The 21,635-nt window shown below is 50.3% G+C and overlaps 1 protein-coding gene across 1 annotated transcript in view; it reads left to right on the top strand.

Moving 5' to 3' along the window:
* Window positions 1-1,431: 1,431 nt before the first annotated feature.
* Window positions 1,432-21,635, top strand: part of NXN (nucleoredoxin) — a 52,217-nt gene continuing 32,013 nt past the window's right edge. The window contains exon 1 of the mRNA XM_086763401.1: window positions 1,432-1,758. Coding sequence (XP_086619527.1) covers window positions 1,441-1,758 — 318 coding nt within the window. The 5' untranslated portion in view covers window positions 1,432-1,440. The remainder of the gene's footprint in view (window positions 1,759-21,635) is intronic.

Below are 21,635 nucleotides of genomic sequence, written 5' to 3'. Positions count from 1 at the left end.
AAACAGCTTCCCTGCCCTGAAGAGCCCAAATACTTAATTAAGGCAGATAAGGCAGGACAAATAAAAACAAGACAAAACTCCTCTTGCTTTGAACCACCTCTAGGGAGCAGGTCTTGGCAAAAGAAAAGAGAGATTGTAAAGCTGTAATAATAATAATGGTAATTAATTGTGTTTATAAAGCATCCCCTAATGGCTCTGGATGCTATACAATGATTTTAAGTACAGTGGAATGCAGCAAGAGTAAGCAGCCAAATAAGGAACTGTTGTAAAAATAAAGGTGTCTTTTACAGTAGCTAGCAAGATTTAAGAGCACTGGTCTTTCAAACAGTAAAATGGAGGTGGTGTCCAGCCTGCGCACACACGTTGCTCCCCGCGTGTTTCCGCAGTGCCGGTGCAGCTGTGTGTCCCAAGGGATGCTCCAAACCAAAAGCCTCAAACTCCAGCCCCCCAGCCCCGTTCTCTGGGCTCGGCCTCGCACAGGCTCACAGGTTGCGTTTTGCTTTACTGGCGTGTGAGAGCGGAGGGTGCGCGTTCGCACGCAGAGGTGTTTGCCGGCGAGGGCAGGCGGGCTGGGATCCGCAGCGTGGACGCATGGACATCAGTCTGAAGTGGCCGAGGATCCGTGCTGCAGTGAATTCTGTGGGCTTGCAGATTACAGACTTTGATTATAAAGGACAAATACATTTTAAAGCCTGATTTGCATGTCACTGTTTACGCTGTATTTCCTTTCTGTATTGCCGCCAGCCAGACGGGGTAATTCAATGCAGCCCAATTTACTTGTGTTTACACTTCTGGATTGGTTTTTGGGTTTTTCCATCCGCCATTGATAAGGGTAAACATGTATTTACATTAGATTTTGAAGACAAAAAAGGGAAGCCTCTTGCTGTGACTGGACACAGGGGGCCAGCCACATGTGGCCCTTCCCGGGGCAGCGGTTGAAGGGACAGCAATGGGTGTCCCGGCCGGGTGGGTGTTTGTGTTGGGGGGTCAGGCTGGGTTTGCAGGATGGCAACTTGGGCGAGGGCCAGCTGGCCGCTGACCCCCAGCACTGACCGGGCTCCTGGCAGCGGGACAGCCCCGCCGGGGCAAGGCCAGGGCCTGCGCCCTCCTCGCGGGGCGAACACCGGCCATCCCCCTCCTCTCCCCGGGGGGCAGCCGGGCCCTGACGGGGCTGAGGCCTGGGGGAGACTCCGTGGGGCTTTACCCACCGCACCCACTCTGCGTGCCGGGCTGGCCCGTGGGGAGGGGCGAGTGTCCGTGGCCAGTGCGTGCCCGTGACCGGGTTGCGGGGCGGAGGGGGCCGGGCCGGGGCCGGGGCCGTGAGGGGCGCAGGGCGGTGCTGCCCGAGGCGGGGGCGGGCGCGGCGCGGCAGCGCCCCCTAGCGGGGCGGGGCCGGGCCGGCGCGGGGCTGCGGCGGCTGCGGGCGGAGCGGGGAGCGGGATGGCGGGCGCCCTGTCGGAGGTGCTGGGCGAGGTGCTGGTGGCCGCGGACGGGGAGGAGGTGGCCGTGTCGGCGTTGGCCGCCCGCGGGGTCTCGTTGGTGGGGCTTTACTTCGGTTGCAGCCTCGGCGGCCCCTGCGCGCAGCTCGGCTCCAGCTTGGCCGCTTTCTACGGGCGCTTCAGGGGGGAGGCGGCGGCGGCCGGCGGGCAGCGCCTCGAGATCGTCTTCGTGTCGGCCGAGCAGGAGCAGCAGCAGTGGCAGGAGGCCGTGCGGGCCATGCCCTGGCTGGCGCTGCCCTTCGCCGACAAACACCGCAAGGTGAGACCGGGGGCCGGGGCTGGGGCCGGCGGGGTGGGGAGAGGCGGGGGGGGGCGCGCCCCGGGCTTTGTCTGGGGGCGGCGGGGTTCGGCCGTGCTCCCTGCTCCCCTCCGTGGCCAGGGCGGGCCCCGCGTGGCGTGGGGTGGGCGCCTTCCAGAAAGTTCCCAGGGGGAACGGGGTTGGGGGGGGGGGGGGGTGTCGGCTGCCGTCCCGCGGGGCAACGCAACCTCGCCCGGTTCCTCCGGTGCCGCCGGTTTCCCACTCAGGCACCGTCCCCCTCCGCGAGTGGAGGAGCCCACTCTGGGGGTCGCGGTTTCAGGGCACCCACTGGCCTCGACGGGTCCCTCGGAGGAGCGGGGCGGGCAGGCGAGGTGTGCGGGAAGCTGCTCGGCTCCGCTGAGCCGAAACCCAGGACCCCGAAACCCGGGACCCCGGCTCCACTCGAGTGGGTGCCGCTCAGCCTGAGGGAAGTGGGCCTGGCGTGGGCTGTGGGCAGGGGCCCCGTGGGCTCCTGTGTGGGTTTTGGCACAGAAGAGGGGCCGTGGCCTCTGCCAGCCGTGGTGGTTTAGGAGCGAGTCGGAGTCCGGCTCGTCTGGGAGCTGCTGGCAGAGCTGCCAGGCGAGTTTGCGTGATGGTGTTCGTTAACTTGTCTTCGTTTAGCAGCTGGTGTGTTCAGTACTCTACAAGTTAGAGCCCCTCATCTGAAAAGTCTTAATTGGAAAGACAGATATCAGACAAAAAGCGCTCTGTGAGCTCCAGACAGGGAAGGCTGTGAGGGACAGGAAGGCAAAGGCTGGGCTTCCAGATCCCAACGAGCTCGCAACCTTGGTAGTTTTAAAAGAAAAAAAAAAATCCTCTTTACAAATCTAATCTCTGGAAGCTATTGAGTAAGAATTAAAAAGATGGTGCCCCACAGTGCCATTTCTAAACATCTTTTCGGTGAGTGATTGTGGCTGCTGGTCTGAAAGCAGCGGGCAGGCGCTGGCTCTCAGCGAGGCGCGTTCTCCGCTTCAGCGGGGATTGGGGTAACGCCGGTACCTACGGGGCGGGGGGACAGCTGAGCCCCCTCCGGCATCCCCCGTGTTCGGGTTCTGCGAGGCTATGTTGGGATGAGAGGGATGACATCTTCCTGAGTGGATCTCTGAACCCTCTTCTGCCAGCACTCCGCGCTGTTCGTTTGGCAAAGGAGTCGTTTAAGGAAAAGCTGTCTGTTGTCTGGCTGCGCCGTGTGATGTCCTGTCTGCTGAGAAGAGGCACAGCTATTTTGAAACCCAGATTGGGCTTTTTTTCCTTGTTTGCTGCAGGTTTTTTTCACTAAGCTCCAGTTCTGCAAAAGCTCTCGCGTGCACCTGGGTGATGCTGCTGAAGGCCCCCAGTTTGCCCCTTTGAAGTCCAGGTGCTTCTAACGGGGAGCTTGCAGGAATGCTCACAGCTCAGGGTCTGAGATCAGTTTTCATTAACGAGGAGAGTTGTAACAGAAGCTTCATCCTTCAGAGAAATTACAGTTTAATTCCAGTGTTTTTAAAATCAAACCCTCTTCCTACAGGAATGTGAAAAGATTGTGGTTCCAATTAGTAGCTGGCCATTTCCCTCCAGAACATTTCAGGTTATTTAGATGGTGGGACTTTTGCTTGCCATATTTGCTTTAAAAATTCCACTGCAACGTAGTTAAATGGTTGTGAAATCATAGAAGTGGAAGGTGGCATTAATTTTACATGCCAGCCAATACTTCCATCTATTAGATTGCAAGAAAACACGAAATAAAAAGATTATGGGGTCTTAAACTCTTATTCCAAGAAGCCCAAAGTTAAATTCAGGATTATTTTTGTGTGGAGTATAAAGTAATTGAAGCTCGTGCTGTATATTTTCAAAACTAAGCAGATGTGATGTGGCTTTGGAGGAAGCTTAATCTGTGGATAACAGAGAACCTATTTGTAAGTTATAAGGGCAATTATGTCAGGATATCGTATTTCTAAACAGGAGATTTATAACCTGTAGTTCAGGCAGTTAGAAGTTTCCTTGTATAATAGGCTGATTTTTAAATAGTCAGGTTAATGACCTGACTCTCCAGAAAAGCACAAACTTTCTATTTTTCAAAAACATGCCAGCAAGAGCTGGAGATGTCTAGCATATGTTCGGTACCTCGCGGGCTTAATTTGTTTAAAAACAAAAGCATTAGAAAAATGTAGGCAGTCCTTTTGAGTTATGGTTCCTTTGCGCTAAAGGCTACTCCTAAACCCGAGGCGAGACAAGCCCCAGAGAATTATATAGATTTATGGGAAGAAAGAGGTCTTAGACATACAGAGTAGAGATAATACAGAGAGAGAGAGATGTGGGAATGTCGGGCTGGGAGCTGAACTCTATCCCCAAGCTCTCAGCCTCAGCCAAGAGGCTGCGGAGCCCCCATCCTTGGCAGATGCAGGGTTTGGCTGGGTGAAGCCGTGGCTGACGGGGTCTCGTGTTGGTGACTGCAGGGCTCAAAGACCTCCGGAGGTCCCTTCCAGCCAGCGCTTCCCGTTGTTTGTAGGTTAATTTATCTACTGAGGTTGTGAAAGCTTTGGGGAGAGATGACTTCCTATCCCATGTTGGCTGTAGCATCATTTTTGTTGCTCAGAATGATTAGATAATATGGCTATTACGGTCCTGGTTTCCTGCTGAAACATTTATCAGCGTGCGCCTTGTCTTTCTCTGGTCTACTCTGCGGTTTTTTACATTTCTCCTTCTTCCAAGCCCTGGGCATTGAATATTGATGGATCTTAAAAACCAGGCTCCTTTCTGGACTTACAGAAAAATTCCCACAGTCCTGAAAGTCAAATAGCATCGTACTCTCATGGTTATTGGTGGAAGGGGTACGGGTTGTCAAAGGAAACAGCCACTCTTTGTTGAATGCCTCAGTAACTCAATAATGCCAGGGTGCAGTTACCAAGGGCGCGTCTTGCAACAACCGGTTGAGTTTGGGTAACTTTAGCAGACAGCAATTTCTGTCTCCAAAGCAGTAATAGAGGAAAGCGGTACAAGTCAGCAAACATCTGGACGTAGGGAAAGCCTTTGATTAATGAGGAGGATGGCATTATGCCTCCGTCTGAGCCGCAGCCAGCCCTGTTACTGGGTTTTTTTTAAGAACAAAACCGTAATGTGCCAAATGAGATTGGAGGCCTTTAACTCGTGATACGCATCCCTCAGTTAAGCTGTTCAGCCCCGGATTTGGGTAGCTATACGCAGCTGTTGATAATTGATTTATCTTCCGATAATGCCTGGCGTTGCTGAGCAGAACATGGGGGAAGAGATGTTGCTCCGTGTGTTTGTTTCATTTGGGGTTTTGGTTTAACATCACCCTGTCGTTGTCTGTTTGCACGAACAGCTGCTCAAGTTCTGGAGGGTTGATGTAATAACAGCTTTAATTCCTGATTGCTACTGAGAACCCCGGTAATGAAAACAGCCCCCATCTGTCTACGTACCCTGATGTCCGCTGGCGCCCGCAACGGGGCAACACCCTCCCCGCTGTCGGGAGGACCCCAGACTTCTGGTGAGCTCCAGACCATCTCTGCTGCAGAGTCCATCTACACTCGGGATGAATTTGGGTGCTCTTCGAGGGCTTACGGCACGCGGGCTTTTGGAGCAGAGTAGGAGCATGCTGTTCTGCTGCACTGCGTGGCCGTGGGACATCTTGGTCATTTCTGCTAAAAAAAAAAAAAAAATTGGCCATGTTCTCTGTCGACTAGGTCCTCTCACATGGATCCACATAGCAGTGGGAGAAATAGGGGTCATGGTACTGGAGGAGAAGAGGCTGCAAGTGGGTCTGCGCTGGGAGAGGAGCAGTTTATCTTCTGTTTTGTTTACTTGCCCTTGCTTTTGTTTTTACTTGTTACTTACTTGGCCCAGTCGTCTTCCTCATTCTTTGTAATCTGGACTCTTCTGATTAGGCTTACTTCATGCATCCGCGCAGCGCCGCAGTGGTGTAGGGTCTGTGCTTTGCCTCTTGTTTTGTGATTGCTTTCTGCTGCATTCATGCATCTGCTTGAGTGTTGCCCAGATTCTTCTTGGGAAGGCAAACCCGTTTCCAGTGGAGCTGAAATACTTCTGGTTTTAAATAAATGCAAACCACGTTGATTATGTTTCTGTGATTATTCAGTCTGAGAACAGTTTGAGGACCTCTGTTTGCTTACGCTGGTGAATACACTTTGTTTGGGACAGAGTGCTTTTCCTTTTTCTTAAAAGTTGGATTTGTATACCCTGCTCTATGTATTTTCTCCCGTGTTCAGATGAAATGTGTCTTTGGCTGAATTGTGTGGCAGAGGCATGTGATCTTCTCTGTGTGTGAAGAAGACGTCTGTTCTGGTTTGCCCTAAGGAGGGGAAAAGGAGCAAGTTGGTAGTTTGGGATTGTGTTGCTTTGGTGGCTTGACTGCTATGGTAAGTGATCCGAGATGGATGTGGACAGAGCACGCCTTCCGTGCTGGGAGTACAGCTTCCTCAGCACGGTGCTCTGAAGACTGATGGATAAAGTGTGACCATCCTCTTCCTTGTTTGCAGATACCTCTATGGAGTCTTTTACAATAAATACCCATTAATTATTTATTTTGTTTGTTTTTAAATTGTGTTTTCTATTCCCCCCCGGCCCCCCCCCCCCCAACAGGGCATTTTCTTAGCTTAAAAAGATTGTCTACTGTGGGAGCCTCTCCTGGTAAGACACTGGGTACTGGTTTTGTAGGTAGGGTTTGTGCAGGAAATGGTGAGGAGGAGGTAAAAATGGCATTAAACTGTACGCAATTTGTTGGGGGGGGAACACTCAAACCTCTGATGACAGTTCAAGATATACCCTGATTTTTCAGGGACTCGTAACTTCTCTCTTTGAAATTGCCATCTGCCGAGATCTGGGAGGCGAGTGGTCAGCACAGATGTGGGATTTGTCTAACAGAAAATTTTGTAAATCACTTGAAGCGGCTTTTGAATTTCATCATATAAAAATATCTAGGTAATCACTTTCAGCTGTATTCCTGACTTTGTATTTCTGGGGTGGGAATGTATGTGACATCTTTGGCTCAGGGAGATGTAGATTTGAAAAATATGGTCTTTTCATGACATAAGGCTATTGAGTAAGAAGCAAGGCCTTAGCAGCACCAACTGATTCTTTGTTTGCTTTGAAACTCGCTGGTTCTGAAACATAAGAATGGGAGATATATGAAAGGAGCGGGGAGAAGCCTGTGTGCTGTTTTTCATTGTGGCATCTTAATCCAGATGTTGAAATGAAAACGTTCATTTAAAAATGCATGGTTGACAATTTCATTTGTTACTCCCAGGTTGCAGAACTAAGCAAAGCGACTTCGCTTTTTAAAGTAATCACAGTTCTTCTCCAGAAATGCATTCTTTTAGGAGCTGAACGTGTAACAGCTTTACAAAAGACGGTACAAGATAATGGAGCGTTTTTCTCTGCGATTTTGGAGAAGTACAATAGTGAACTTCAGTTGTGACTGAGGAATAAGCTATTCAGTATTTCCACATTGTGCGGACAGCATCGAAGCCAAAACATTCTCTAATTCTTGTTGTTGTTGATGTCGCTTTTCAGAATTATTTCTGAGTGTGTTTTACACAGCTTCGCAGTGACGCTCCACACAATTCGCAGTCGTCTCTCATGCCAAGACCCTAATCCTTCAGTGAAATCCCCGTAGGCGTTCACTGCTCTCCGTTAACTGCAAGGCTGGGGGCTGTGGTTAAAATCCAGGTCCTGCAATAATTGCAAAAACATCACTGACGTCCTCGGAGGTTGGATTGCCCTGTATATCCAAACTGTGGCTGCCTGAGCCCTTTCCCTGGGGGAGAATTAGTATTTTAAACGTCTTGCTGCTGTGTCATCTGCCGTGTTGTTTGTTGCATCCCTCAGCTGGTAATTGCCCGTGTTTCAGGGCCAGCTCTGGAAGTCCTTGGACATCTTTCCATGGTCAGATCCTCCCGGCTCCACGGTGGGGAGAAGCAGTGGGAGCTTTTGCTGCTCACGTATGGTTGGGTCTTGGACTGGGCTCTGCAGGTCCTGTCCCAAAAACTGCTGTCAGGTTTGCATTGCCTTTGGAGGGTGGCTTTCTCAAGTGGATTGATAAGGTTTTAGTTTGAAATGGCAGGAAGCTGCCTCGTTTAATGCTCGAAATAATCCTTTTGTACCATTGCCTGTAGGTACTTTCTGTAGGTATTTCTTAGTACTGGGAAAGTTTGCGAGAAATTCATAGAGTTCAGTGTTAGCAGGTATGGGTTTTGAGAGAGTCCAGAGGGTTTTGAAGTTGGAGTTTTTTGATCCTTTCTCATGGACATACTTTTAATGGTTCAAAGCGGCGCAGGGGAGGGTTAGCTCATGCGGCTGGGGTAGGGTTTCACTTCTCCTGAATTGCGTCTGGGTAGAGCTCTCTGTTTTGCATTCCTGTTTTTTTTCAGCAACGCTCCCAGCGTGGAAGTTGGGGTATGGTTTTAATCTAAGTGAAGTCAGAAGATATTGCACTTCTTGGGGATTAGACCAGGGGATTCTTGCCCCAGCCCCACGCACCCTCCTCCCTGACAAGGCAGCTTCAACGTAGGGATCGCCTGCTCCTTATTGCTAGAGTTCTGACGTGAAATGTGGGGATAAAAGCAAACTGAAGGGAATACTGGGAGCTGTAATACCGCAGGGTGAACTCTGAATTCAAGAAAACAAGTTTGAGCGGCGTTTGCCTGAGCATTTGCTTGGTGAGAAGCTCGCTGATGTGTGCGGATTGCCTGCTCCTCCTCCTTCCCCTCCCCGTTTTTTATCAGGGAAACAAGTTCCAAGCAAAATATTCCAAAGTGATATTTAATTACTCTTTAAAATGCAACTATTTGTCTTATCAGCCATGTGAATTTCTGTTTGCTGCTTTGATTTGACAGTTAGTAGTTTGTCATTTTTAAAAAGCTTACACACTCCAGGAATCTGTGATTTTTTTTTTTTTTTTTTTTTTTTTTTTTTTTTTTTTTTTTTTTTTTTTTTTTTTTGCTTTGAAAGGAGAGATGTTGAATTAACTGCAGCTTTGAACTATTCACGGATAATTTCAGGCCCCCCGCTTTCAGCAAATAACAAGCTGACTCCTGAGCTTTCAGGCTGGGTTGAATACTGAATAATCATGACTTTCTAGCTGCGTGTCTTCTCTAAACTGGTTCCATAGCCCGTCACAGCGTAATGTGCGATAGGTTTGAAACATTTTTCTGGACAGATCAGTTTGTGCTCCTGCCATCTCCAGATAAGAACGATTAGGAAAGGGGGGACTAACACCAGCATGGGGGGTGTGCTTGGATTCATTACAACTTGGGCTTTGTGCCCGTTAATTCCCCTCCGTTCCTGGGGGAGGAGCCCTGGCTGGGTTGGGGGGTGTTCAGCTGGGGGCGAGGGCTTTCCCCCCGGCGTTGCCTTGCCGTACCATACCTCTGCAGGGCAGATTCCTCTCTGCTAGCTGGGACGGCTGCTTTTCTCTACTGATGCTCTGTAGGCAAAAAACCCCACAATTAGAGTTAAATCAGTAGGTCGCAAGGTAAAGAGGTGGCTGGTGGAGAGACTGGGAGTGAGCTGAATTGACACGTAAGCAAATAGGCATACTAAATTTTCTTCCAGGAAAGTGAATTATACCAGTATTTCAGATTGCAATGTGAGCATCTGGTATGATAGCTGATCGCGTTTTCATCATCTAAGTTTTCCAGAGAAAATGTAGTGTCTTATTGACTTGGCTTAGAGTACACACAATTCATGGAAGGGTGGAACTAAAAAGATGCAGGAATGGTTTCTGCATACTCTCACGTCTGTCTTTCAACACCGTGAACAATTGCAACCAACAATTAATATGTAAAGAATTTGCGGTCTTTATTTAGTGTGAGTGACTGACTGCTTCGGTTGCGTCAGGGCATTAGCTGAGCTTTTGCAATCTGATCAACCCCCCGCTCGGAGCCCAGCAAACCCCTCTGGCCTCAAAACAAAGCGATGGGAGCCCCCGACAAGGCACGGGGGGTGCTGGCTCCCTGCCCGAGCGGCGAGGTGAGTGCTGGGAACGGAGCCTAAATGCTGGGGAGAATCTGCTCCATGAAGGATGCACTTCAAGTGATAAATGCCATCGCAACTGCCGAGCCCCGGAATGGTGCAAAGCTGGGAAAGCATCTTCAGCAGGATCACCAGGAAGCAAAGTCGGGGCAGAGCAAACCTGGAAGCTGAAGGCTTGTAGTGAGGAAGGCAGCAGGGCTGCTCAGTGCTGCTGCGGGCAGGGCTCGACAGCCTCTTCAGGCAGACGAAGTGCTGGAGCAGCAGGGTGGTGTGGGAGATTGCTGTGCGTGTTTTGCACCCGTGAAGATCTGCGGCAGTTGAAGGTGTCCAGCCCAGCCAAGGAGAGAAACTCCAGGGTCCTCCAGCAGCATTGTCTTTGCTACCGTGGCTAAATCCCACCTGACTTGAAAATATTTCAATAGAGAAAATGTGCAAGGTCCCTATCTAAAATTAATTTGCCAAGAGTTTCCAGGTTTTTATTTCGTGTCTGTGCTATAAAAAAAATAGCTGGTGGCGTCCTCAGGTACGCATGGGCCGCGGTGTGGCTGGCCCTGGGGGAGGGGATGGCAGCCGGCACAGGGGGTCAGATCCCACCGGGAGGGATCTCTGCAAGGCTGGACTTTGACAGCTGAGAAGGGAGCATTGTTTTATGTTTCAGTGCAAGGATTTAAGAATCTGGGTGAGAATTAGGTAATGTTTGCAGAAGAGAGTAGAAGGCAACTGAAACGAATTGCAACTGTGTGAATGAGCCGAAGAGAGGAATTCTAGTTCTCTGTCGTTCCCAAGAGATTCCCACTGGAGAGATGAAGTCATAGCCATTACTTCATTAGCGTCAACTCAGGATGCTGACAAATGAGCCCTCTTGATTTGTGCCGGGCTGGTTGAAGAGAATACCGCCCCGGCTCTCGCCTTGTGCCGTGGCGTTCGCTGCCCTTGCTGCGGTGTTGGCAGAAGCACACGCCAACTCCCCAGCGGGGCTGATTCAGCTCCGCGTTTTCTTTTGAACTGCCACCACTTTGTCCAGCGTGCCAGCTCCGAGCTGGCTTTTGCAAATCCTGCTGTGCAGAAGGCAGCCGCCGAGAGACGGGCGGGCAGGCGGGCGCGAGCAGCAGCCTTGTGCTCACCAGAACCTTTCCATCAACGCTCCAGCCTGTGGCCAGCGCGGGGAGCGTTAATGGTACCTCGTGGTCCGAGCTTGGCTTCCAGAGCAAACAGATGGGTGTAGGATCTCACCCTCACAGCCTGCAGCGTTGCTGTGGGAGTCCCTTTTGGAAAAAGTGTGAAATTTATTGTAATACGTGCTGAGGATCTTATGGCGGATCTGAGCTGCTAAAGCCTCTAAACCTGAGCCTGCAACTTCATTGACAGGGCCTCTCACTTTGCTCTGCTCCAAGCTTATGGTTTCACTGCTCCAATATTTTTCCATACATGGAAGCATTCCTGCCCTGGCCTGGGCTAATCCTGACATGCCACTGCATCTGGATGTTAGCTCACTTCTAGCAGCTGACACTATGCAAAGGCAGATGTCTGAACTTACTCTTGTTTAAGTAGATTTAATTCAACCAGCAAAAGTCTCACCCTACAGGTAAGCAGGGAAAAAAAAAAAAAAAATAGTTTTCTGTTTTATTGACCCTGCCCAGGGCTGTTAGGTGAATGAACTGGTCCCTGGTAGTGCCGTGCTTTGGAAATGCTTGGTGTTTAAATTGCGGATGGGTATAAACCAGGTTTTTGTGTGTCCGGCACAAGCTGAACTCCTCTCCTTGCTGTGGCTTGGTCGGCGGGAGGGGAGCCCCTGCCCGCCTGTCCGGTCTCGTTGGGGTGTGCTCCTGGCCTCTCCCCTCTGCTCCGGCGGCTCTTCGAGGGTTCCGTGCTGTTTGGGGCGTATGTAGCTCAGCGGGGCTGGGACTGCTGCGCTCCTGCAGCTGAGACGAGCCCCTCGGTTGTGCAGGAGAAAGAGATGCTTGTGTTCGTGAGCTGCTGTCTGAGCCGGGGCCCTGTTCTTAATTCCTCCCTCGCCAGGGTGGGTTGTAAGTTTTAATTAAAATGCCTGTAAGGTGCTCTGCAATCCTCTGCTGAAAGGCAGAGCCTTTGTGTAAAAGTTAGGGACCTTCCCCACGCGTGAGGAAAGAGTTGGAGCTAAACCAGTGAGACCAAAGCGGAGTTGAATCTCGGCAGATGTTGGTTCTCCCCCACTTTGATAGTTCAAGAGGGTTATTCTGCCTCTCCCCAAAAAAAAGGAGAGACACAATGATTTTATTGGCATTGCCAGAGATCTCAGCTCCATCCCCTCCTGCTCACTGCTGGTTTAAAAAGTTGCAGGCTGGGCTGGAGGCGTGCACGGAGAGTTTAGGTCGTGGGCTACACTGGTTTGTTTGCGATTCAGCATCCATTTGCCTGGCCCTCGCTGGAGGTTCGGGTGAGTCCAGGGCTCTCTCTTCGCTTGGCTGCTGCTGTCGCATGCGGGAATAAGACAACTTGAATTGAGCCAGGAGGAAGACAGCAAAGGTAAAACGGGTTTCAAATGAACCAAGCTGTGTGATGGCGTGGGAACAAGATGACAGTTTCCAGATTTGCCGTCAGAACCGTGAAGCAGATGAAACCACCTTTGCGTGACTGTTTCCAGCCCTGGGAAGTGAGGGAGTCCAAGAGCCCGCAGGTGCCTCCAGCCTTGCCAGCGACCCCCCCCACCCCTCCATTTGCCCCTCCAAAGGTACCTCGGGGGCCTGGGCAACAGCAGCACTGTGAATCCCTGCATGCATACTTGGGTCTGACAGGATTTCAGCATCAGACGGCTCACCGGGGCGTTAGAAATGTTCTTCACCTGCCGCCACATTTTTCTGACTGCTGTCACTCTGAGTGAGTTGAAGAGCGCCGGGCTACAAATCCTGCCTTGCCAGTACTGCTGGGGTGTTTATCTTGCAGGAATGCGCTTTTATCAACTGATACCTGGTGTTTTAAGAGGGGAGGGAGCTATGCTTATTTCCTTCTGGGAGGCTGATGACTCTACAAGCTTATTTTTTAGGGTGCTCTCTTTTAAATTCTGGTTTGTGGCTGCAAGGCAGAGGTGGCATCGCTGTTACATTACAGGCTGCTTCTAACGATCTCTCCCCTGTAATCGCTGTGCTCGGGAGCCTTGCAAATGGCTGCATGCATTATAGGGAAGTCCTGCTGTCTTCATCCGACGGGCAGGGAAACTGAGGTGGGGGGGATCTGGGGGCTGAATGAGTGACTGGAGCGGGGTTCTGCAGCTGACACCGCCGGGATTTCCCAATCCCAGCACCCCAGTCCCCCAGGAGCAGCCCTGTTTCACCAACCCCACACAGCGCAAGAACTTGAGCCCTGAACTCTGCTCAGTTTCCCTGCCCGCCACCACGTCAGCCCCAGCCGTTGCCCCCCGCTGCTGCCGCTGTTGTGCCGCGCGCTCCCAAAATCAGTCCGTTCCAGGGTTAGAAAAGACCCATTTTTGTGTCCTAAGCACGGGATTTCACAGACACAGAAGGGGAAAGGTCTTCATGCGTGCAGCTTGGTCTGCTAATCTGAAAGCATGGGAAATTTTTCGCAGGAAGATTTGCTTCCTGGCGTTCTCAATGCAAGTTTGCACAAATAACGTTTTATTTGTACAATGGGTTGTAGCAGCTGGATGCCTCCCACCGAGATTACTGATATTTAGGCCTTTGATTTTGGCGGAGAAACACAGCAATAAATTAAATGAGTGGGGGAGTTTCAGAGAGTAGTACAGATGGTGGGAAACTGAGGGCAGGGACTGCTTAAGTGCTAACGTATGGCACAGCTTTGACTCCTTTGTTTTGTAAAGGAACGGAGAAAGCGATGGGCTGCTGTACCGGCAATTTTGCCTCCCCCTTGTCTTCAGAGACCTGCAGGCCACCTCTATTGCAGTGCTTTCTTGGCAGTCAAGAAAGGAGCACCGTGTGTGCGCTTCTGCCCACTGTCACAGCGATGCGCTCTGTGCCTTTCTGTCCTCTTGCGAGCCTGATCCTGGCTCGTGCTGCGCTTGGGTACTCTCTGTCTTTGGTTTTCTACTTTCCTGGCAAATACTGGGAAAGCCTACTTAGATGAGATTTCTTGAATCTTTAGAAGTCTTTCACATTTTTTTTTGTTGTTAGATCTGACCTGGTTTAGGTTTTGTTTAGCTCTGGGGACTCAAGTGGAACGATTTCATTCCCTTATCCACCTCCGTCTGCGTTAATTCGCTGTGTCTCCTGACTGACAGGTTAATTATTGTGTGTGACAGGAGCATCCAGGGCCCCACTCGGCAAAAGGTGTTTATCACTTAGGTGGTGCATAAAGCAGATGTCTGCCGCCCTGGTCGCTCCCAGGATGGGTTTTTGCCTAGAGAGGCAGTTTTCAAGCCGGTTAATTGCCACGTTGTGAAGCAGAAGGGTAGGTGGCTGTCCCTGCCTTTCCCTGCAGGCACGTCCCTGCGGCTGCTGCGTGGGGACAGTGGCTCTTGAGGTGGAAAGATGGTGATGTGGTGAGCCTGCTGGGTTGGGAAGAACCATCTCACAGAGGGATGGTGAGCATGGGAGGGGTGGGGAGGGAGGGATGGATGGAGAGAGGGGAGCAGTGCCTCGCCTGAAAAGTCACTTTGCTCTAGACAGCCTGGCTTTGAATTGCAGGAAGGCTTCAGGTTTTACTCCGTTTTACAAATGAAACGCCCTGAGAGCCCTGCATGTTTTATGTTGCTTTTTGTCTCGGGCTGGCTGAGCAGCAGCCCTGTGTTGGGCCACATCCAGCATCCTCTTTTTGATGTTTGTCTCCATGAGGATTTGCTGCAGTCTTCGCAGCTGAAAAAGTGGAGTCATCTACATAAAACCCAGCAACTCTCTAGGTTAAGAGGCCACTGAATACCACCTCTGTCTGTGGCCATCCCTCTAATTATTAGAGTTGGGCAGAGCTTACAACCCCACCAGTGGCTCAGGGTCTGTTTTGTTGGGCCCTCTTCAGACAACTGCACGAGAAGGAGACAGCGATTGCCCTAGAGTTGGTTATTGAAGGAAAGGTGCCCGTGTCGCGCCGTGGGGAGAGGGTGGGTGCCTCTTGGGCAGTGACAAGCCAGGATGGTGGAAATGCCTCCCGCCTTGCGGGCACAGAGGTTTGGAATCTGGAAGGGGAAGGCAAGCAGGGACCTCCTCCATGGCTGTGCCCTATGTGAGGTGATGCACTGTGCATGATTGTGAGCTTGCAGAGCTCTTCCCTGCCAGCGGCTGGTCCTTAGTTTTGTCCTTGTGGCTCCTTCTGCCCCGTGGCTTGGTAGGAGCCCTGGCCGTGCTTGACTTCCCCGCAGCTGCTACCGTTGCCCATCTCTTCTCTGCAGCAGCTGGTGGTCCGGCCACACAGCATGAAGGTCTGCTACTGGCATTCCCAGTGTGATCTGGGAACTTCGCAGTCTTTATGCAAAAGCATTTATGCCAGCCAAGCTTGTGCAGCTGGTATTTGGTAGGCTGCTCAGAGGAGAGAGGACCAAAGCAAATGGGCAGAAGTTTGTCACTTGGATTCCGTCACTGTCCTGAACTGACTGACTGGTTTGCGTCAGCAGGTTAAACTATTGGTAAAACACGCTGGAAGCTTGGGGCCGGGCATCTGCCTGCCCGGTTGTGGGGATGCCCCTTGCCCTGATGTCAGTGCACTGAATTTATGCGGCTCTTTCTGACTTTGTGATGTGCCTTTTCTTCTTGGGGCTTGAAAACAGAAACGTGTTTTACACCTGGCACATGCCTGGGGGAGGATAAGTTGTATAAAAGCCATTTACCTGCGGTGGCTGCCGTCTCTGGCTGAGTGCATCTCCGACTGCTTCCTGCCCTTGGCTCCCAGGAGCCAAAGTGAGGATTATCCAGAACAAATCCTGTTACCCAGCTGCTTCTGTGGCGGAGACCTGCCAGGCGCAGGGATGAGCCCCTCCTTCCCCAGCACCCTTAGGAGCGAAGGAGTCGCAGGACAGGAGTGCCCCACGGAACATAAATCACATCGCTGTTTGCAGATGATGTCATGGGTGAAGATCGGGGATTTTTAGGGTTTCTTTGCCAGAAAGTGGCAGTGTTGATTGCCAGGCTTAGTAGTGAAGAATTTGAAGTTGTGATTCATCCCTCAGTTCATGTCTTAGGTATGCGACGGTGAAGCTGAGAAAATCTGTGTATGTATACAGTGCTTCCTCTTAGGGAGCTGAGAAACCCTTAGGTGCAGCAATTATTACTTTACTTAATTGAGATTGAAATTCCAAATGCTCAGAACGTGCCAGCTTGTGTCTGTTGTGGGGAAAATTCAATTGCTCAATAGAAATGTCTTTTCATCCTGCCATACTGAAGAGAAAATAACATCAAATCTATAGAAAAGAAAAATTCCTGACATTTTTTTCTCATCTGCTCAAACGATTGTTCAGGGCTCAGCACGGGCGGATGTTGGTGAGGACAAACATTTGAGAGGCAGCTCCTAAGAAGAAAAGTGGTTCTGTGCTGATGCTCAGACTTCTGGTATTTAATTTGGTCTTTTACTTTTTAATTACTCCAGCAATTAGCACGGTTACAGATTGTGCCTTGCCTTTGCTGTTCTGTGTGCTCTTCTCACACAGCATTTGCCAGCCCCAAGAAGAAACCAGGCTTGTGCAAAAGTGCGTGCTGGCTCTGAAGAGGCGATCAGAGCTTCACGCTGTACGAGCCAGTGTGTAATTCCCACCGAGGGTACGTCACGCTGACACCGAGCTGCCAGACACCTTGTCATTTCAAAGCCGGGAACTGCCATTTACTCACACGTTTTCGGTGTTTCTTGTTTCTGCTGGTGAAAGCACCTACCGACAGAGGAATAGACGCTGATGTGAGCAACGGCCGCGGCAGCGCAGAGCCCGTTGTTCAGCCGATCGGGGTGCATGAACAGTCTCACTCCAGCTTCCCTGTTAAGAGCTGCTGAAGAACGCTGCAGGGTTTTTCCCCCTTGCTTAACTAAATTTTACTAAAGAAAATAAGTTTAATCAAGTCCAGACCTTTTTGCAGGAATCGCCGTGCTCTTCTTCCCCTCGTGGGGAGCAGAGAGCCCTGCGCCGGCTCGGCCAGCGCTCGCCCGTTGTGTTGGAAGATCCTTGTTTGCTTGGTGGGGTTCAGTGATCCCTCAGTGGCTGTCCAAGGAAAAGAGCAAAATCCCAGTGGTCTGGCTGCCGTCCCTCCGCTCTCCCGCCTGTCACAGCCTGTCCAAGCCCTATTTCTGCTCAGGTATGAGCTCTTTTCCATTCTGTTTACTCTCCACTTACCAAAAGAGGTTGGAGCCAGATGATTATTCTGCAGAGGATATAATTTCATTGGAGAGAAGCGGGAGTTTGTAAAACAATCCATGGGATTAGGGGGCACTTCAGCTTCTGCAGGATTTCCCCACCCCCTTCTTGAGTCTTATTTCTGTTCTTTGAAAGCTGAAATTTCCATTGCTGTTGATGCCCTGCCAGGCACTCTAGCAGGGTTACTTTCCCTTGGATGCGGTTCAAGAAACCATCGTTCCTTTTCTCTATCGTTTGTCATCAAAGGGATGGGAGCGCCTTCCCTGCACTGCCCTGCTGCCTCCAGCGCTGGCAAGAGTAGATGGCCGTGGCTGCTCTTCAGATGCACCATGGTAGAAATGTGAATTAGAAAAGACTGTGGTGGCAGGGAAGCTGAAGCATCTGTGTCCTCAAGAAAGTACGCTTCAACATTTCAAAAAACCCAAACCAAAATCTGTTTGGGGTACCAACAGAGGTCTTGGTTAAAGCCCCCTTCCACCAGTGCAGCAATCTCAGGGTGAAAGGCTTGTCTTTGTGGTGTGATTTAGGTTTGTACATTTAGGCAGGAGTGTCCTAAGGGCTTCTGAGAGACCCATGGCGTGACATTTTTATTTTAGTAAAGACTGCTGAAGTCAGAGGTTTTAGGTAAAAAAAATCTTGGGGCAAGGGCAGCTTCAAAATTGGGGTTATTTGGGTTCTGCCCAGGCTGGAGCCCATGGCAGGTCCTGCTTGCGCCGACCACTGTGCTCTGCTGGGTACCATAACACGGGACGCAGTTACTAAGGGGGACGAGACGGGAGAGGAAACCCACCCTCCTGCATCCCGCAGCCGTGCCCTCCACAGCCTGCTTCCGCTGATACTGCGGATGCATTTCAGTTTTATCATATCTTCCTTGCTTTTAGGATTTGGGGTAACCCTTTAGCATGATCGTAGTGTGTAGTTTAAAAAAAACCAGTTTGTTAGAACTAAGGAAAAAAAAAAAACAAACCCACCAAGAGAAATATGTTTAAGAAGGAAAAGAAAGCCCAAGCGTAGCTTTCTGCTGCTTGTAGGAGGAGCTGGCTGTAGGACAGGCTGTTTCCTGATCGCTCCTCCATGCATGTTGGTGTGGTATCTTTAATCTTGGTGATGTGCATCATTTAAGTAGACTGTGTTGGGTGAACTGGTGTGTGTCTGCTTCCTGTATGTCCACCTGATTCACCTGACCTCTCCTTATCGACTGTCTTGCCTTGTCATAATGAAACTATAACAAGTTTTAGGATTATTGGGGGAAAAGCCATTTTCCTAGAGAGAATATAGAGGTTTGCTGGATTTTCGGAGAAAATGTATGAGCTTTACTGACAGGAGAACCGGCCGAGCAAGTTAGCAGTGGATTTGAGATGTTAGCTTTGTGGCTTTTGTCTACCAGAGCCTGAGCAGTATTTGATGTGCAGACATGTTTTCAGACATTTCTCATAGAGAAGGTGTTGGCAGGTCTGTTGTTAACACCCTTGCCTTTAGGCCAAACTATTGAAAATTCGAGTTCAGCTTGAATCTCATTTCAATGGCTTGGAAGGCTGCAATCTGATGGGCTGAAAAATCTCGTCCAACTCCAGCCCTTATTAGGAGTTTAATCTGAAGCGCAGCCAAAGCCAAATAAGGGGGAGGGAAGAAAAAAAAAAAGGCAGTAAAATGGAACAAGAAATGTGCATCCAATTTACAGTATGCCTCTGCAACCTTAATTCAGCCCCCCATGCGCGTTACGATGCAGTTTCTAATTATGGGATTGTGTATGGGTTTTTTCCATGGCACCCCTGCTCTGGCTGCTCAGGGAGGGCAGTCAGGGCGGCCCCGTGAAGGATGGGACCTTGTGCGTGGGACCTCTGCCCTGCATGGTGCGGGATTTGGAGGGAAGGGAGTGAGGCAAGTCATGGAAAAACAGAGGGGGTGAGGTGATGGTTAAGGAGACGAGATTCCTGCTCTGCTTCTGCCGCAGGGCTCCTGTACGGCGCCGGGATAAACTGCTTGTCATGCACAGCAAGGGACTCGATTTCCTGGGTCCCCAGGCTGAGGGCGGAATTGCAGAAGCGCCTAGCGCTTCTGCTGCGGATGATCTCATGGGAAGTTGTACGTCAAACGTTTAAGATGCTGCTCAGTGCTATTTACTTTTTAAAAAGGGAGCTGTAGGCTGATTCTAGAACTGGAAGCCCAGAGCTTCTCTGTGCCTCTTCAGCTATTAACCAGGGGTGTTGTGAATGTAGTTCTTTAGGATTTTATGAAAATAAATTTACGATCGTTTGAAAAGTATCCCAGTCTGCAGTGGCAAGACGCCTCCATTTTTGCCTTGGAGCAGCAGATGAAAAGTGTGAAGTGAAGAGGGCTGAGTGCTGCGTGTGAACGACCAGTCAAATACCCAAACTCCGTAATTCCTCACTTGGTGAGCATCTTCTATTCTCGGCACTGACTGCGTCAGGACTGTGTGCACACATGGTGTGCGGCCATGACGTAAAGACCCTGTACTAGTGGACCAGATTAAAGCTACAGAGAAAACTTATTTCCAGTACATCCTAGCTCTTCAGGGCTTGGCAACTGTAATGTTTTCTTAATGCAGCCCTTTAGATGTAATGTGGTATGAATTACAGGACTGGGCGAGTAAGGATTTGTGCGCGGAGGGCACGGACATCGCTCTGTGGCAAACCTTGCAGCAAGGACGTCGAACGGTTCCATCCTGGAGGTGCTCATTCATTTGCTTTTCTGACCTGTAGCAGGAAGTGGGAGGATTTTGGATCATCCAGGAAGGACCTTATGTGTAGTTTATTAGGCTGCTAATGCCAGATGTCTGCTTTGGCTTATCTGAGCGTGGGTTTCGTTTGATCTTTAGGTTGGACCACTGTTGTGTCTTGGAGTCTTACTTGCAAAATAGCTCCTGTGTCCATCGAAGAAAGAGGTTGAGGAAGTTATTTTTTCTGTGGTTTTATGGAACTCTATACCATCGTCTGTCTCTAAGGAAGATGTGACGCACGATGGCTTTGCAACTATGCAGCTTGATGGAGAGGCGCATAGCTGTGGATGCTGTCACAGGGATGCTCCAACAGGAGGTTTGCGAAGCTGAGAGGCAGCTAGCGTCCCTCTCCCTTCTCCAGTACCCTTTGGACTTCATTCCAGCTTATCTCCTTCCGCTCAAAACATGGATTAGGAATTGCAAAGCTCTCTGCAGGAGGAGCAGAGTGTTTTTTACCAGCCTGACAAGAAGAGCCCCGTCAGCCATACCTTGGGAGGAAGAGCCATGCTCTTCCAGGGCTCTGCAGAGTTTTGAACGCAGCTTGCTTAAATCAGCAGATGTTGTCAGGCATGCACAGGCAAAACCTTGCTCTAATTCACTACTTACAAAAATTCCTGGCAGAAGCTCGTTGTGAGTCAGCTACAAAAAAAATTACTTAGGAAGAAAATAAGTCTATGGTATAAGGCTGAGTTTAGCACACAAAAAGAAGGGAAGCTGGGTTTTCTGTAAATCCAGTTGGACATCCAGCTTTAGCCCACCGTGTCCTAGTCTGGAGAGAGCAGCGGTGGGAGAAGCGGAGTGGTGAAAGCCGAGGGGCTCGTCCCGCTTTGCCCGCAGCAAAAACTGGTGGTGTGGCAGGGGGTGGATGGAGAGTTTCCTTTCCGCTGCCGTAGGAGAGCCGGTGCCCAGCCTGGGAGCTGGCGCGGCTCTGGGTTGTGAATCAGGACAAGGCAGCCGCTTCCCTGCCAGCCCTGAGGATGGGGAGGAGCTGCTGCCGCCTGCTCTGGCTTCACGTTTGCCTTTCACCTCGCTGCACGCGTCGACCGGCACGGGGAACTGAGGAAGCCTCAAATCCAGACAGGTCTTGAATTGTCTGCAAAGGCTCTTTGCAGCACTGTCTCCTAGGGAAGCTGCTTTTTTTTTTTTTCCTTTATAAACGTTGGATTTTATTTTATTTTTGTTATAAAACCTGCATAACTAATTTCCCTTGGAATCTTTTGCAGGCGTCTGCTCTGAGTATGTTTTGGCCTCACTGCCCAGTGCTGATTTTGAATCCCACTCCCAGTGGTGGGAAGTTTTTGGAATGAATGCCAGTTGTATTTTTTAATAGAATCACAGTGTCCGCCTGTGGGTTTTAAACAAATATCTTTGGCTTTATGTTTTGCCTGCAAGTAGCCAGTATCCAAAGGGTGTGTAGCCGACAAGAGCAATTCGACAAGGATGCAGCATTTCCCCTTTGTCAAAAAAGACTTTGTGGTTTTTTTTTCTTTTTTTTTTTTTTTTCAGCCTGGCAGTTCTGGTCCACTGCAGCAGGCAGGATTCGTGCATTTGCGTGGGGCTTTGGTGCCCCCCGGGAGGTGTGTGGCATTCCCATCAGTGAATAATTTAAAATTACACGTGGGGAATGTGGAGTAGGAAGCAATCCTGCCTGGTACATCTGGGAATGGATGTGTCTTTACACAGTTGACTTTTCAGCTGGGCAAAATGTATTTGCTTGCATTTAGAACGCACTTGCGCTGATTTTTCTCCCTCCACCAGCTCCCTTTTTGCTTTTGTACCCGGTTTTAAGATGTGGTTCCTAAAGCAGAAGATAATTTTTCAGGGTGTAGCACC

Source organism: Chlamydotis macqueenii, chromosome 19 (genome assembly GCF_036417535.1).
Source record: "Chlamydotis macqueenii isolate bChlMac1 chromosome 19, bChlMac1.mat, whole genome shotgun sequence".
Classification (NCBI taxonomy): Eukaryota; Metazoa; Chordata; class Aves; order Otidiformes; family Otididae; genus Chlamydotis; species Chlamydotis macqueenii.
This window is presented reverse-complemented; position numbering and strand designations above follow the sequence as displayed.